Source organism: Lepidochelys kempii, chromosome 18, assembly GCF_965140285.1.
Source record: "Lepidochelys kempii isolate rLepKem1 chromosome 18, rLepKem1.hap1, whole genome shotgun sequence".
Classification (NCBI taxonomy): Eukaryota; Metazoa; Chordata; order Testudines; family Cheloniidae; genus Lepidochelys; species Lepidochelys kempii.
Window position 1 is genome coordinate 13,765,094 of NC_136397.1, and position 18,183 is coordinate 13,783,276.

At 42.5% G+C, this 18,183-nt stretch overlaps 1 protein-coding gene across 1 annotated transcript; it reads right to left on the minus strand.

The window, feature by feature from the left end:
• Window positions 1-2,948: 2,948 nt before the first annotated feature.
• Window positions 2,949-12,615, minus strand: CENPS (centromere protein S). Its single transcript, XM_073316485.2, has 5 exons — window positions 12,481-12,615; window positions 10,501-10,624; window positions 9,038-9,071; window positions 4,906-4,972; window positions 2,949-3,674 (listed from the first exon to the last, which is right to left on the minus strand). The coding sequence occupies exons 1-5, from the start codon at window positions 12,526-12,528 to the stop codon at window positions 3,516-3,518; spliced, it is 432 nt and encodes a 143-aa protein (XP_073172586.2). The 5' UTR covers window positions 12,529-12,615; the 3' UTR covers window positions 2,949-3,515.
• Window positions 12,616-18,183: the final 5,568 nt, after the last annotated feature.

Sequence of the window (18,183 nt, forward strand, 5' to 3'; positions counted from 1 at the left end):
GGAATAAGCCCCCTAACATCAACCCTCTTCAAAGGGAGCAGAAACCTTGGGAATGAATACAGCTCTGCTGGAGGGTCTGTCAGAGAAGCCTTGCTTTGTTTAAAACAAGTTTGAGATCACTTACAATTAAACAACTCAGGTGTTTTTTCTCTTAGTGCTGTGAAGTGTAGCTATATCACTTTCAAAGGCTTCCATTCCCTTCACAGAAGTGAGCAGTAGCAACACAACAGTTCTTTGAAGAAGATGTTAACAGGCAGCTGGAATGAAATCTTGAAATGCTAGGGATCCACTGAGAGCATCTAAAGGGGGAAGGATGCAGTTTGGATCTGCCTGAAGTTCTTTGGGGGAGCATATGAGGCTCACTCAATTTCTTTCCTACACCCCAACACAGCAATAGTTGGAACCTTTGACAGACTGAGTATAATTTGGATTAAGGAGTCCTAGCAATAATTTGGAGCTAGAAGCAGAACTGAAGGCATACTGGTCTTTTGGTTTGTGAATGTATCCAACATATTTAAATCGTATACTTTGCATTTGAAAGAGATTTACCAATATTAACTAAATAGCTGCCACCAGTCATGAGGTGTATAGGCTCTATCCAGCAGTTGGCAAGGAAAGGGTTAAACTTCTGCCTCAGTCAGCCCAGAGTGCAGGAGTTTGCAGGGAGGGCAGCTGTGTAGAATTAATTATTTCTCCCTCCCAGGTCATTATAAGAGGGGTATACTCTGGGGACCCAGGGCCTCTAGGGCTTTATCTACAGTAGAGAAAATGTCTGTGCTATGACTGGACCCCCAACATGTTTAATGTCATACACTAGTCCTCCAAATGGTTTACATGCCTATTAAATATAGCTGTTTTGATTAGGCTTGCCTTCAGCAGAACTAAACACCAGTTTAATCTGCACAATGTAAGTGCTAGTGTGGATGGCACTAAAATAGTACCCGTAGTCTTCCACCTACTGTCACAGAGGGCACTACAGCTTTTTCAGAATCTGTTTCTTCTGTGGGCCTTGCCAGGAACTGTGGGAGATGTACCCAGAGAACACTGCCACTGAAACTGTTTAGAAGAGTGCTAGTGTGGAATAGTTCAGAACACTAATCAGCATGGGTCTATTCTCCTCCCTCCACCTTCCCCCAAGTTAATTCTTTAATGTAGACAGGGGAGAGTAATATTAGGGAAGGAAATAATACTCAGTCATTCCTGGCTCTTAAATTCTGTGCTCATTCCTATAATGACAGATGATCATCCCCTTTCTAGATATGGTAAAACTAAAGCTGAAAAAAGTTGCACAGAATCACATGGCAAGACAATATCAGAACTGGGAATGGATTTTAGAAATCCTGAATCTGATGCCCCTCTCTAATCAATAGTCTTTGCTATGCTACTTTTAGATCCTAATTCTAAAAATATTATCCTGTCTCTGCAGTCTTGCCAACCCTGAACCTTCAAAAATCATGAGTCATGTTTATTTTTTAAAAACAGATTTGGGGTTCTTTATATTTGCCGTCTAGTTTCTGAGCCTTTAGGGTAAACTTAGTCATATTTTCAAGCTTTTTTCCAAAACCATGAGAGCTAGAAACTTTTTTTTAAATGAAAGCAGAGACTTTTATGAAATCACTTCACTCCAGGAACTCAGGTTTTATGAAAAACACCAAATATCACAGGTGTTGGCAACACTGTCTCAGTTGCTATAATGCTAAGAAGCAGTTAAAGACAACTCCATGCTGAGTGCAGTCTGAAATAGTAGTTTAAAGAGACTCACTCCTCATGGAGTCAATTCCACCCAAAAATTCAACAGCTGAAGCCTTCCACAGCTCATATAGGATCAAATTCACACAGCACCAGAAATTCTGTGGAGCAGACCGTATCAAAAGGCAGATCAACCTCAACATTAGATACTTCTCTGGACTTTATTTTATAGCCTCTTCCCCAGAATGGCTAAATAAGTAATCTGATTAAAAAAGTGAATAAATTAAATATCACATGGAGTAGCATGAGGGCCCAAATGATGAAAAGACTGAACAACGTCAATGGCACAAATGTTCTTAAGGATATAACACCAGGGTTTTGGGGTCATAATCAGCCCAGTCAGCCACATGTTTCAGAATTCCAAATATTTCTGATCTGGTTGGCTGGTGTAGTGGGTAGTGCTCTGCACCATCATGACTCCAGAGACTCCAGTTTAATTTTCAGACATAACCCCCATTTCCCAGCCCCTCTGAAGGTGACAATGCTATGGAGGTGTCACACTCAGCTAGATAACGATCCCCTGCTGGTTGCTTTGGAAGCAGCACTGAAGCTCAGAAGAGCTGCTATTTCAAAATTCACTGGGGACTGTAGGGACCTTTGAGGAACAAAACTTGTATGGAAGCTCCACACTCAGTCTTAGCTAGAGCAGAGGGGCACAGAGTGTGGCACGCAGAATTAGACAAGTTATCCAGCTGAGGCCTCACCAGGGGTAAGCAGAATGGGACAATTACCTCCCAGGTCTTACATATGACATTCATCTTAATATGCCCCAGAATGATATTAATCTTTTTTGCAACTGCATCACATGTTCAAATAGACACAGGTTCATTGAGCTGAGAAAGTCCATAAGGCAGAGTGCTAACTGGAACAGCTCAGGATGAGTGAGCGGCACAAGTCTAAGTTCAGGAAAGGGCAAAAAAGAAGCTACTAAAGAGGCCAGTCTCATCCCCCTATATATAAGGATCAGAATAATTATTTAGAAATGACCCTGAATCATAGGTGCACCAGTAAAGAAGGTTGAGGACACATCCAATAGTAATCCAATGCTACATTTGACTTTAGCCAGAAGGTCTGGCAGCAGCAGAGGAGATGAACTAATCTTAGGATATGTTGTCAGTATCTTCTGTTTCATCTAAACACAAGGGCTTGAAGTACAGCTTGTTCATTCTAATTAAAATAAGAGTGTTGCACACAAGTAATTTCACTTGGGAAAATGATGCAGGAAAATCTACTTTAATAGCCAAAAAGAATGACAAGCACGAGTTATGGCTGAAAAATGTTTATACACTTCAACAAAGTAGCAACCAACAAGTGTGGAGTATCACAATTCGGACTGGCAATTTGAAGAAGCCAACCACAAATGACATGGAGGATTGCCAGAAAGCGTCCTTCACACTCTAGATTCTTTTATGTGGCTAGGCAAAGGATACCTTGCTTTAGAGTTTCAAGCACTCAATAATAAATTCTCTTTTGGGAAATATAAATAGAAAAACATGAAAATATGGCAATACTTGTCTTTGTAAGCCTTCCTTTGATGACCTCTAAAAAGCTTTTGGTGTTGATGCCTGTTTTTGCAGATGGAACTAAAACATTAATCGTGTTCACCTAAAACCTAAGGACTCAATGCTGTAGCTACCCCACAAAGGCAACTCCCAATGGAGTTCCCATACAAATAGGCTGCAGTTGTTTCCCTAGGATAGTATTGGATCCTTACTGCTCCATGTTTCAAAGCAGATTGCAAGCAAAGAAGTGGTTTGAGAGGAAGATCATGCCATGTTGGAATCCTCACTCTCAGCCATAGCAGCCTCCACCTGCTCATCAGAGGTTCGTCTTCCTTTTGCTGCGCTGGACTTCTTTTTCTTCCTCTCCTTTTGTTCCAGATTATTCAATGCAAGCTCTTCACTCTTCTGGGTGATATACCTTAGCTAACAACAGAGAATTATTAATCAGTCATCTGCTGGGGATTAGCTAACAACAGAGAATTAATCAGTGATCTGCCTGTTCACGCACCCTAAGAAAAAAAAGCTGGCCAACTTCCTGTCTACAGACAGAAACATTCCACTCACCAGTAGGGCCAGGCACCAGCTGTCCTATTTTTTGACTAAAACCTTCATTTTTATTTGGATTTTCTGTAGAAACATCCTAGAGAACTGAGATCCCAGTGCTGGATCAGTGCCTTGGCTTCGATGCTGTACCCTGTTCCCTTACTAGCTATGTTTACACAGATTTGTAGCTAGCACAGTTGTGGTTCCAGTATGGAGACAGCACAGTAATCTTGTTCAGACACTCCACATCCAATTAAGTTATACTGCATCTGGTAGTTAGGATATAAAATAAAGGTCCAGTCCTCACCAATTCTTCTGAGATGGGCTTGTGTCACATGTCCCACATGGAAAGAAACAATTACCCAGATAAGGCTAAAATTAGCAGCTGAGGCACATTTGCAGAGAAGTGTACAAGGTTGCACAGAAGTATCTGTTTAGATAGTAAACTCCTCAGAACAAGGTTTCTGTGCAGTGCCAAACACAATGTTGGTGCTTAACACTTGTTCCAATGTGCAGGATCTATGTTCTCTTCCTGATGACGTTTAGATGCTTACCAGGATAGCTGTTACATGTAACAGCTAAATTATGCGGAATGCACATCGGATCTCATATAGGCCATCATATGACAGAATATTTACAGAAATCTGGGAAGAATAATCTCCACTTTACTGATGTGTTAGGTCATTTAGCAGCTTTGATGAGATTTCCCTGACCCGAAACTCAACCTCCAATGAACATGTTACAATATCTTCAGACTTGGAAAGAGATTCTTTTGTTTTTCCTGTCATGTTTTTATGTTCTGCACCAGGAGCCTCAGCAGCTTTGCTGTATCTAGAACACGGCTGCTGCTCCAGCTGTAATCAGATCTGTGCTACTATACTGAGGAAGAAATGTCAAACACTAGAGCAGGATACAAAAACAATCAAACTGATCACCAAGGATGCTGGTTCGGAGATTGGTCTTGCCACCCCACTATCCATATTTTTTTCTGGGTTATAATTTAAAAGCAGGTGTTAATAATTTCACCACCTGTTTTTATGCAGATGCTCTTGGGAATGCTCGTGTAATTTATTAGGAATAAAATGGAGGGAGGGAAATGTGTTAATCTCACCAAAGAGTTGCTCCTCCTGGCCAAAAGCTTCACATCTTCTGAATTGATTACAGTTCGTTTTCCATGCCTGCATGAAATTAAAAAAACAACCAGTTTGCAGTATGTTTGCTGAGATCTGTAGCAAAGGGATGTTAAAAAACACTAAGTAAAAAAGTCTGTACACCTAACCATGAGCTCTCTCACCTGTATCTGACCATCTTAGAATGAGATAGATCAGCAAGAGTCCCCAGCCACTCTTATTTATGATAATAAGTGATAATTTAGACAGCACCTTTTTATCCAAGGGTCTCAATGCTCTTTACAAATATGGATATTATCCCAATTTTGCAACACCCCTTAGGGTGCTAAGCATTTCACAGAAGACTTAAAAAGAAACAGTCCCTGCCACACAAGATCTTACAAGTTAAACTGATGAGGAAAACAGGCATGAAGCGTTCCAGCCACTTGTCTAAAACTCACATAGTGAATCAATTTCAGAATTGGGAACAAACGCAAGTGGTCCGGACTCACAGATCCTGCTCTAAGCCACAGTTGTTTGAACCCAAGCAGTCTCCTAAAGCTCTGCTGTTCTTGAGATAAACTCCCATGTCCCCACCTGAAAAAGGTGGCAGTGTCCATGGAACATGTTAAAATGGTTTTAAAGTCCTTCCTTGAGGAACATATCCAAAAAATAGTGATGGAAAACTGTACCTCTGAACCAGATCCCTCATGTGCAGAATTCCACAAGGATCAATTATGTTGCCAGACCTATTCACCTTTTAGCCATAATGAGAACTGGTAAGATGACAGACTCCTGCACCAGCAATACGCAGATGACACATGGCTCTACTTCTCCTTCACCACATGTGACTGTACCACCACTGCTAAGATGGCCCAGGGCTTTGATTAAATCAGCTCATGGACGAACAGAAGCTGGTTCAAGCTGAACCCAAGCAAGACTAAGGTGATGCTGGTGGAAAGAGGAAAACACTTTGAGGAATTTGCAGTTATGGTGCAGTCTCCTTTGGTTGAAGGTACACAACCCATAACTGGACAATTCAGTCCATTGTTTAGAATGGCTCGAGTCCTCGCTGATGCTAAGCTCTCACAAAACAGCATCTATGAGAAACATTTTCTACCATTTCCAGTTGCCTATGTCTGGGTCCTAGCTAGTCACTATTTCTAACTCTGGGTCTATAGGTCTGAGTTTAGGGGTGTGACCTGCTGACATCCTTCCTTGGGATGTGGGATGCTATAATACAGCTGCCTAGACCCTGAAACCAGTGGCTTAGATTTCCTAAGCCTCCCAGTCACTCACACATGCACCCTGAGAGTTCCTGTGGGAATTCTGGCTTTCAGTTTACCCCCTTTGGAGACAACATAGTTGGAAAGCAAGGAACACAGATTCAGAAAGGAAGTTCTTAACCACAGAAATTTTTCTCTTAAGGCACTCGAGAGTCCCAGATCCTGGAAAACAACAAAAAGTGCTGAGACACACCCTCCCATGCTCTGATCTCACTCTTCCTGCAAGTCTTTGTTACACACTGTGACAGTCGGCCCCCCTGCACAGAGAAGGACCTTGCTCTTAAATAGCACCTTCATCTCTCTGCCACATACTCGCACTGAGAAGCTCCAGATCTGGGAGTCAACTTTGCTCCTTTCTTGTGGGCCCCTATGTAGAGAGACCACTGTTCCATGGGGGTGTGCCAGTAGTTGAGACAATGAAAATCGGCAGCCTTAGATCGCAGTCTTGATGGCTTTTCAGTCCTTCAATGAGATATTAAACACCTTTCCCAGGCAGTGAGCATTTCCAGGATTGTGCAGTCACAGTGCCCAATATTTCCACACATAATGTGAAATAAGTTCATAATCTGACAGACATCCCATCCTGTCACACTCACCACCATCCACTTCAAGAGCAAGGCACATTTCTTCAGCTAGCCTTCTCTAGCACAAACAGAGTAGCAAAAAAAAAAAAAAAAAAAAATCTACCCAAACATTACACATAATTTCCTCTCTAGGAAGAGAATTAGAGAGAAAATGAACCACACATGACAGATGTTAGTCACACATCTTAATGGTTTAATGGAAGGTGCTCAGATTCTATGGTGATGACGGCCATAGAAGAACCTATATAGAACATGATTTTGGCAATTAATTGATCTTTAAATGGTAAATAAGCCCGATGGGATGTTAGATAGGGTGGGATCTGAGTTACCACAGAAAATTCTTTCCTGGGTATCTGGCAGGTGAACCTTGCCCATATGCTCAGGGTGGGGCACGGGTCACTTGCTGGAGGATTCTTCGCTCCTTGAAGTCTTTAAACCATGATTTGAGGACTTCAGTAGCTCAGACATAGGTGAGATGTTTTTCATAGGAGTGGGTGGGTGAGATTCTGTGGCCTGCATTTTGCAGGTCAGACTAGATGATCATAATGGTCCTTTCTGACCTTAATATCTATGAATAACTGAAAACTGGCACCTCAAACAACGCAGCTCCCTCTGACACCATCTTAGGTTACTGGGTCAGTTTTGACTCAGAGTGCCACCTACTGAATCCCCAGCACTACTTTAAGCTCTCTAGTTCAGCCGGATAAGACACCCCCATACTGCTAAGCGTTCAGAGCTTGTGAGTCATCTAGTCCCACTCATTTAGATGATAATGCATTTCCCTGTCATCTAAAGACACTGATTTAAAGCTATCACTTGAAAAAAAATAAACCCTTCCAGTGACCCAGAGGAAGAAATGTGCTGGCAGGCAGCCACACAAGCAGATGATGTAACACTGGGAGGGGAAGGCCTCTTGAGAGGAAAGAGAGGCCAGGAGAAAGCAATACTGAAAGAGATGTCCCAAGTAGCACAGAACAAGGTGTAAGACAAGAGTGAGGAGGCTGCAGGGGGTGTTTAGGAAAGAAGCGTTGGAAGAGCAATGAGAGTAAAGATGTAGATGGGGTGAAGTTGTGCAGGGTCTTGATGCAGGGGACAACAAGCTTGAACTTGATTTCAAAGATGTGGGATTCAAAGAGGGGAATGACACAGTCCCAAGAACTGGGAAAGGAAGGCAATTTTAGCAGTAGGGCTTTGTACAAGCGGACGAGTGGCAATAAATGAAGGGATGTTGAGAGAGCAGAGATACAAGGATGCTTGGGCACTTCACGTTATAAGAGTAAAGTTAGATACCCATCCATTTAAAGCAAATACACAGATGACCCAAAACAGAGATTTTAAATCCACAGGGGTTTTGCATACAGAAATAATACAATGGGGAGGAAGGACTGTTGGCATCAAACCTGACTTGTTGGTACACTGAAAAGCTTCAGCCTCTACAGTCCTCAGTCATTCAAGTGGTTTCATAAAAACTTTCAATAACAATAATTTTCTGTTACCCACAGTTCTAATTGAACAGATGAGTACAAATCACAGGCACATCACACAACAGAAGTTTTACAAGTGTAAAACCAACTACTATTAATCCGTTCTTCGAGAAGCACGACTAATGCTAACAAGCACAGCAAAATGATAACCTCTGACTGTGGTTACTGTGCTGTATTTATCCAGACATCTGCATGCAATTACATTAGAGAGAACACAATTCACACACAAGACTACACTCAGGAAGCAAGTTTCAATACAAGGGCTTTATAATTCTCTAGGTAATTTATTTATTTTGTATTGTGTATGTTTTTTTTCTTTCCTTGGTACAAACTGACAAAGCAATTCTGAGACAAACGGATAGGAGGGGGAAACACAAGCCACAGTACTATCCAGAGTCCTTAAGACACAACTCACATCCATTAAACAGTTTCTGAGTCAAGCAGGAAAATGCCTTGACAGTTTTGAATCAACATTACCAATACAGACAGTCCACTCAGATGAAAAAAATATGACACTCTTGACCCCAACCAAACAATGAGCACTGAATAAAAGCTACATTCTAATTCAGAATGGCTTCAGTATCTGTTACCTAACCTCACAATCACCCACCAAATGAAAAACAGGCTGGGCCCCTTGAAAAATGCAGAAAGTACAGGCACTCTCAAATACAATGGGATAGGGGGAAAAGGAAAGAGAGGTCATTCTGTATCCAAATATATCACCGAGTGAGAGCAAAAAACCAAGACTTTGTAAGGATTAAGTGTTCTTGGTGTACATACCTTGCAAACATTTCAAGGTCTTTTGCAAAATTTTCTGAAAGAAAAATTTTAAAAATACATTTCATACAGTTAAAACACTTCCTAAAGTCAACAAGATTAAATCTATTTCATTTCTACAGCAATTATTGTGGCCAATAATGTCTCATGTACAAAACACCATTTGACTCAAAGCATTTCAGAAAATACATTTAGCATTGTTGCTTGTAAGGTCACCATCCTTAGATATAAAGGGCAGCACCCATGCAAACAGCAGTGTAAAATATGATGCACAACGGTGCGGGGAGGTGATGGATATTTTTGGATAGGGACACCAGGGCAAGTTTCTGTGTATGATTATATAATAACAATAAACTTCTGCTCTTACAGACATTGCCCTGGGACCTTTTACATCCATGCAGAGCAAAAAGGACCTCACATTTTTAAGGCCTCAGTCTGAAAGACACAAACAGCATTATACTCAACTTATCTACCTTGGAAGTATGATGGGTTGCGTTGTTCTGCTAGAATTTGAAACTGTGGTCCCATGAGTTCAAGGATTACATACTTGAATATTAGACCCGTAAGCCATCTACATTGGCCAAACACCTCTGGCTAATCTCAAGTGGTTAATGTTTATAAACCTCTATCAGTGCTAAACATTATTATGATTTCATGTGACACGGCTGAAGAGGCCCAGTCCACATTGTGGCTCTATGGCAGAAGTTGTACCTAGGGAGAAAATGACACCTTTTGGGGCTAATACCCAACTGTTACAAGAAGTACCGTGCATACAAAGTAGCCATGGCCTTGTTTTAAAAAAACAAACAAACAAAAACAACACATTTCATTAATTGCATTTATTTATTTCAAAGACTAGATATAAAATAGCAGTGAAGGCTTCTGGACCATTATACATGATAATTTGTAGTTAAGGGGAGATTATGAACAATAAGCTGACTTGGTAAGTAAACCCAGGTCAGAGAAATGCTAAGCAAGCATAAGCTCCTCCGATGGCCCAAGAGTTTATATAGCAGTTATCATGCAGAAACATCTGAAGCATTTTCAATTTACAAAAAAAAAAAAAAAAAAAAAAAAATGAAGTGCAGAAAACACTATTTCAAGAGATTGAATAGCTGCATATACAATAAGAAAGGCAAGCCTCAACCCTGCAGTCCGAAAAGGCTCTCTCTGCTTTGCACTATCAGGCATCAGCCAAAACAACCATGTTATCTGGAACCATTATCAATACACATTCTTGAGACCAGTTTCTAAATGTGGGCCAATTTCTTGCATAGATGAGACCATATCTGAGGTTTCATAAACCTTGTGTTAAGTACCCCTTCATACCAGGAAAATAAAGTTAATATTTCTTGTACTCTTTAAAAGTGACCCAAGACACAGTCTAATTCCAGTTCTATTTTTTAAAAAGCACTTAATCTCCACTGATTGTTCCTGTGTACAAATATAGATATGTATGGACATACCACATTGCCTGAAGGTGATCTCTGAAATAGCTGCAATGGTTTGTTTGCTGAACTGAATGCCTTTGTCTTCTGCAACTTCTTGGCACAGACAACCAACAGTGTAGTGAACTGCAGCCTTTAGCCTCTGAAACAATCCAAAACAATTACACAGTTGACTTTACATACCAATACACCACCTCTCAAGTAAATTATAAAGAAACATTCACTGACTGAAAAGATAAAACATACATCATTGTTTAACAATACAGAACAAAATTATTGCGACAGCACATTTATGAAGCGTGTAGGTCCATAAGTGGATATGATGCTTTAAAATACAGACAAAAATGGATTCCCTTACCCTTAAGGGTTACAGTCTAAATTAAATTGGAAAAAAACAAGATGGGAAAGGACAACAGAGTCAATATAAAATATATTGGGAAAGGTCTATGTCCCTTAAGGATATCAAAGACTTTAAAACAAATTATTAATATTTATTATTAAAATATTAAAGTAATGAATGTTTGATCAAATCACAGCATCAATGATACCTTGCCCTTTGCTTTTCCGTTACAAATTACCTACGATGGTTTCTGTTTACTTAGGTTTGAAACCAACACTTTTTTTTTTTAGTTTACAATGAGCTCAGACCACCTTTGTACAATTGATCTCATTTGTACGGTGCGTGTGTATACAAAAGTAAATCCTATTTATGGGCCTGATCCAGGGAGATGCTTAGCATCTTTATCTCCCATTAACTTCAGAAGGACGTCCTTAAAGCCTGATCCATCTGACAAATACTTAGGCCTAGATCCTCAAAGGTATTTAGGCTCCTAACTTTCAGTTACTTCAATTGATGTTAGGAGCCTAAATACCTCTGAGGATCTGGGCCTTACATGCTTATGTAGAGCTTGCTACTCTAAAGAATCTATGAGATTACCCTCAATACTAAGCACTGCAGCAGGTGGCAAGTGGCTGAAGAATCAAGATTTGAGTGGAGATGTATACTCTGTCCAATATCCACAACTTAATTTTGTGAGAGAGAGCCAGAAAAAGCACAATAAAAATATTAAAAACATAAATTAAAGGACAGCATCTTTGGTGCTCTGAGGCCTTCTCATATTGTTGAGATGTACTTATATTTAAATGCTGGACTTTTTTTGTTTCCTCTGGACAATTTGACTCTAATTTGATTCTTCCATTACGAAACTGACAATTTAGCGACTTGATTTACGTTTAGGGTCTTCCAGAAATATACTGTGAATTATATAACATAGAACCATTTACTGCATTATAGCACAAAAGAGGCTAGTCATGTATCAGTTCAGATACTGGCATAACATTATTGGACATACCCAGTCCAGCATAGAAACACATGGGAAGACAATAAAAAAGCAATATCCCACACTGGAAGTGGGTGGGAAAGAACTGGAGGGGACACCATAGCTCTAGAAGGGGATTAATGACACTTTATAGGGCAGAGATTTTCAAAGGCACAAATGGGAATCCTCCACCCATATAAAATACCCTCCGCCAGGGGAATCTCCATTCTCTAAACAGGGGTGGGAATAGCATCCATGGGGATGGATGGGGAGGGGAAAAACAGACAGAGCTATTCCTAAAAGCAGGTTGTGGGGCGGGGGAGTGGGGGAGAAATAGTTAGGGAGAGGGAGCAGAGTTAGGGCATTGGGTGTGGAGGAACATGACCCAAGGAATGAGCTGGGAGAGGCCACCCCGAAGTGATGGGAAATGGGGGCGGGGGGCTCCTATCCCAAGGGGTTTGGGCGAGGAAGGGAGGCAGGAGCGCCCCAGGGTGACTGGGGGAAGGGACAGCACCCTCAGGGGCTGTGTATATACGGGGGTGGGGGTTGGGGGGGAAGACACGGGATAAAAGAGAGGGGCGCGGCCATTCCCCTCCGCTCCCGACAGCGAGAGGCGGCCTGGCGCCCCCGGGACGGGGACGGGGACGGGGCCGGGGCCGGGCGTCACCTCACCCCGTACCTGGGTGTGTAAGAGGCGCTCGCGCTCCCGCTCTCCCTCCGGCTCCATGGCGCGCCCGGCCTGCTCTCGCGCGAGCGCCACCGGCGGAGCCCAAATCTCCCGCCCAGCGCCCACGGGGGGCGGGGCCGCCCGTGGGCGGGATACGGCGCTGACCCGGCGTGGAGGAGAAAGGTGGGAGGGGAGCTGAGGGGGGAGCAGAGGGGGAGCGGAGCTGTGGGGGCGGATGGGAAGGGGAAGAGAAGGGAGCATAGGAAGCATTTTTTTAAAAGTCCTCGAGGCCTCTCTCTGGCTGTCTAAGCCTTTAAAATATCTACAGGGCGCTTGGCCTCAATAATAGCCAATGGCAGTCGATCCCTCAGGTTCATTCCGCTGCATCAAAATAATTCAGTTTTATAGTGGTTGCTTGTAACCGTTTCATTGAATGTCACCTCGTTCTCATATTGACGGAGGAAAAAGGAGCACTCAATTTACCTTCTCTGCCCCATTTATTATGCTGCATATTTCTGTTCTGTCCCCCCCTTTTCATCGAATCCCTTCAACCTTTAGCCATTTCCATTGCCAGGGTCTTTCCATGTTTGTCTCCCCCTCTTTTTCCACTGTAAAACTGTCTTGGTTCAGATACTCCTTAACTAGCCACTAGATGTCGTCATTTTCCTATACAATAAATTTTGATAAAATGAATATTAAGGAGTAAGAGGAGAATAATTCATGGTGTGAAATTAAGAAAGCATAAAGGGTATAATGCTGTAGCACCAGGAAGAGCCATGCCTTAATCTTGTCCTGAGATGCATAGAACTTCTAGCAATAATGTTCAACATACGTAAAATCAGAAATTACAACTCTTCAGGATTGTCCTGGAGTCTCCAGGAATTAAAGATTAATCTTTAATTAAAGATTGTCATGTAATGAAAGCTCCAGGAATACAAAATTGACAACCCTAAATTACAACCCCAAAAACAAGCCAAAAGCAGCAGTTTTCAACTGTAAACCCTTTGCGTTTTCTGGTGTTCATCAGATTGAAAAGTTTGACAGCAACGTTGCCATGCTTAGCTAGGTTGTGAGACATGGCTCTATCTGTCACATCACATTGGCTGTCTGCAAGCTGAGGACATTTATTTGTGATGGCAGTTATCTGGGATACTTATGTAAACACCATGTGCTCAGGTAAAAATGCAAGTAATTGTACTAACTCTGGAAGTTTATAAATATTTTTTAAAATTGTTGGTGCTGAAATAATGTATCTAATTTCTAAACTAGAAATATACAGCTCTGTCAAATACTAGAGTCTGATTGGATTAGGAATGGGATATATCAGGGTGGGCAAACCTTTTGGCCTGAGGGTCACATCTGGGTATGGAAATTGTATAGTGGGCCTTGAATGCTCATGAAATTGGGGGTTGGGGTGCGGTGAGGGCTCTGGATGGGGGTAGCTCTGGGATGGCGCTGGGCATGAGGGGTAGGGGGTGCAGGAGGGTGCTCTGGGCTGGGACCGAGGGGTTCGGAGGGCGGGAGGGGGATTAGGGCTTGGGCAGGGGGTTGGGCCACGGGAGGGAGTCAGGGGTGCAGGCTCTCGGGGGCGCTTACCTGAAGCAGCTCCCAAAAGCAGCGGCACGTCCCCTCTCCGGCTCCTACACAGCGGCATGGCCAGGCAGCTCTGTGTGCTGCCCCATCCACAGGCACCACCCCTTCAGCTCCCATTGAGTGTGGTTCCCAGCCAATGGGAGCTGCAGGGGCAGCGACTGGGGCGAGGGCAGTGTGCGGAGCCCCCTGGCTGCCCCTATGCATAGGAGCCGGAATGGGACATGCTTCTGCTTCCAGGAGCCATGTGGAGCGGCGCAACCCCCCAATCCCGCTCCCTGGCGGGAGCTTGAGAACCACAATAAAACATCCAGAGGGCCGGATGTGGCTCCCGGGCTATAGTTTGCCCACCCCTGAGATATATTGTTGTATCTCAATCTAACAGTGGTTATGAAATGATAGACACAACAAATCCTATATACAGTATCTTGGCAGATGGTGAGATGAGATGACGCTTGCGGTCTCCTCTAACCCTATGAGTCTATGAATCCCTTTGCCTCTAGGTCACAGTATTATTATTTGTGGCACCTTAGAGACTAACCAATTTATTTGAGCATAAGCTTTCGTGCGCTACAGCTCACTTCATCAGATGCATACTGTGGAAAGTGTAGAAGATCTTTTTATATACACACAAAGCATGAAAAAATACCTCCTCCCACCCCACTCTCCTGCTGGTAATAGCTTATCTAAAGTGATTACTCTCCTGTGATGGTGGGTATTGTAGTTGTATGTCCTGCGGAAGTGAAGAAACAGATTGATAGAGCCAGAAGAGTTCCCAGAAGTCACCTACTACAGGACAGGCCTAACAAAGAAAATAACAGAACACCACTAGCCATCACCTTCAGCCCCCAACTAAAACCCCTCCAACGCATTATTAAGGATCTACAACCTATCCTGAAGGATGACCCAACACTCTCACAAATCTTGGGAGACAGGCCAGTCTTTGCCTACAGACAGCCCCCCAACCTGAAGCAAATACTCACCAGCAACCACATACCACACAACAGAACCATTAACCCAGGAACCTATCCTTGCAACAAAGCCCGTTGCCAACTGTGCCCACATATCTATTCAGGGACACCATCACAGGGCCTAATAACATCAGCCACACTATCAGAGGCTCGTTCACCTGCACATCCACCAATGTGATATATGCCATCATATGCCAGCAATGCCCCTCTGCCATGTACATTGGTCAAACTGGACAGTCTCTACGTAAAAGAATAAATGGACACAAATCAGATGTCAAGAATTATAACATTCATAAACCAGTCGGAGAACACTTCAATCTCTCTGGTCACACGATTACAGACATGAAAGTTGCTATATTACAACAAAAAAACTTCAAATCCAGACTCCAGCGAGAAACTGTTGAATTGGAATTCATTTGCAAATTGGATACAATTAACTTAGGCTTGAATAGAGACTGGGAGTGGCTAAGTCATTATGCAAGGTAACCTATTTCCCCTTGTTTTTTCCTACCCCCCGCCCCCCTCCAGACGTTCTTGTTAAACCCTGGATTTGTGCTGGAAATGGCCCACCTTGATTATCATACACATTGTAAAGAGAGTGGTCACTTTAGATAAGCTATTACCAGCAGGAGAGTGGGTTTGTGGGGGGGGGGGGGGGGGTGAGAAAACCTGGATTTGTGCTGGAAATGGCCCAACTTGATTATCACGCACATTGTAAGGAGAGTGTTCACTTTAGATAAGCTATTACCAGCAGGAGAGTGGGGTGGTAGGAGGTATTTTTTCATGCTTTGTGTGTATATAAAAAGATCTTCTACACTTTCCACAGTATGCATCCGATGAAGAGAGCTGTAGCTCACGAAAGCTTATGCTCAAATAAATTGGTTAGTCTCTAAGGTGCCACAAGTACTCCTTTTCTTTTTGCGAATACAGACTAACACAGCTGTTACTCTGAAACCTAGTATTATTATTTAACATGTTTATTATGATAGTGCTTAACAGCCAACCAAGAGTGGTGCCCTATTGTGTCCCAAAGAGTCTAAATAGACAAGACATACATAGTATGGGAAGAGGTATAACACAAGTAGAGCGAACAATAGGATGGCTGCAAACATCATAGTAGTTCCATGTTTGTGTGTTTATTTGGTGGGGAGGTTGGGTTTAGTTAGGAGGGGAAGTGAGGGACACAGAGCTAGGAATGGACACTTGCTACACCCTCTGATCTGGTGTCTCTTGTAAATTTGATCCTGATTGGATTTACACCTAAGAAACACAAGGCAAAGAAAGACATGAAGTAGCCACAGCCATGCAGGTTGCAGAGAAATATGTAGTTGGTCAAGGAAGCCTCTGCAAAAATCTACAGCAAGTCCTGGCTACACACTAGCAGGAAGTATCACCGCTTGAAGATGTTTCATCACTGTGACAGAAGCAACAGCAGATGAGTCATCAAACTATAGTGATGGGTGCCATAAAAGAACCTAGATAAATAGCTGGAGCACAAGGAAGAGATCCGCAGAGCAATTTAAGAACCACTACCTTAGGTATAAAGAAAAGGAGTACTTGTGGCACCTTAGAGACTAACCAATTTATTTGAGCATGAGCTTTCGTGAGCTACAGCTCACTTCATAAAGCTCATGCTCAAATAAATTGGTTAGTCTCTAAGGTGCCACAAGTACTCCTTTTCTTTTTGCGAATACAGACTAACACGGCTGTTACTCTGATACCTTAGGTATGTGTCTCCAATCATTCACCAGTCTAGTTTCTAACAATGATTACACTGGGTGTTACATACCCCAAATACGACGTATAACCTGGGTACAGACACAAGTATTCAACAACAGATGATCAAATAGGAAGATGGAGGAGCACTTCCCCCCATCCCCCAAAGATTGTTATGGCTCAACAGAGCTATAATGAGATTACAAACAACGAGCCAAATCCTGCTCACCCTGTTCATGTTATAAACATACAACTGGAGCAGAGATTGTTTCTCACTGTGTTCATACAGTGCCCAGCACAATGGGACTCCAAATCTTGAATAAAGCATCTAGGTGCTACTAAGTACTAAGAATAGATGGGTAAGATTAGGGGAATTTCAGATAAAAATTGAAAAAGCCCTGTCCACGCAGAAAATATTCTAGTGTTGGAAAACGGTTCCCTGGCAGAACTATGCTTGACAACCATTTTCCAAGATGGTTGTGGCTAGCACAGTTCAAGCTGCAGGGCATAGTGGTGGGGCTAATAAGTCACCTGCAGGTGAGTGCAACAGATGGGATTTTCTCATGCCAACTCAGTTAATGCCACTTCCTGCAACTCATCTGGCAAGATCTTGTTTTGTACAATTGACTTCTTCAAACTTAAAATGCAGACTGCTATTCCCAAGAGGATGCTTTCACTTGACACTAATCTTTTGATAGTCATAGTGACAGTTAATTGATAGTTGCCTTTGTCTGAAAGCCATTAACATAAATAACCAACAAGGGCAAGGTATGCCTGTAAGAACTCTGCACAAAGCTTCGCAAAAAGAAAAGGAGTACTTCTGGCACCTTAGAGACTAACCAATTTATTTGAAAGCTCATGCTCACATAAATTGGTTAGTCTCTAAGGTGCCAGAAGTACTCCTTTTCTTTTTGCGAAGACAGACTAACACGGCTGTTACTCTGAAACCTGCACAAAGCTTGACACTTAGCAGGGTTTAGAGTGAAGAAAGGGTCGTGATGACATGAACTGAGCACCACCAACAGCCTGCAGGCTCAGTTCTGTTGAGTTCTCAGGAGTCTTACGGATACGGGTTTGAAGAATATGTAGCAGTGAGAAGCGAATAGGGAGAGGCAAGCTTTGCACATTAATATGATCATTTTAAAAACCAAATTGTGAAAAAGCATTATCTTAAACCTCCAGCATAGCAGGGGAGCTAAAGCCAGAGGTGATGGCTTAGTGACTTTAGTATCAGTCTTGAAATATTTAGAATCCTTGGAACCGCTGGTTTGAATCTGTCCTAGATCAACTCAGCCCTTTATCTTTCCAAGGAAGATATATGGAGCTTGAGATGGTCAAGTCAGAGAAAGAGTGAGTGCTTTAAAATAAGACCTTTAGAGCCAAGATCTTGCCTGTTCTGAATGGACATTAAAAATTTCATAGCACTTTAATTACCTCC

Excerpts from the sequence above, each read along its gene's own strand:
- CENPS (XM_073316485.2), bottom strand. The coding sequence starts at position 12,528 with ATGGAGCCGGAGGGAGAGCGGGAGCGCGAGCGCCTCTTACACACCCAG. Across the intron at positions 10,625-12,480 it reads AGCGCCTCTTACACACCCAG|AGGCTAAAGGCTGCAGTTCA; the intron begins GTACGGGGTGAG and ends GGATTGTTTCAG. Across the intron at positions 4,973-9,037 it reads GACCTTGAAATGTTTGCAAG|GCATGGAAAACGAACTGTAA; the intron begins GTATGTACACCA and ends AATTTCATGCAG.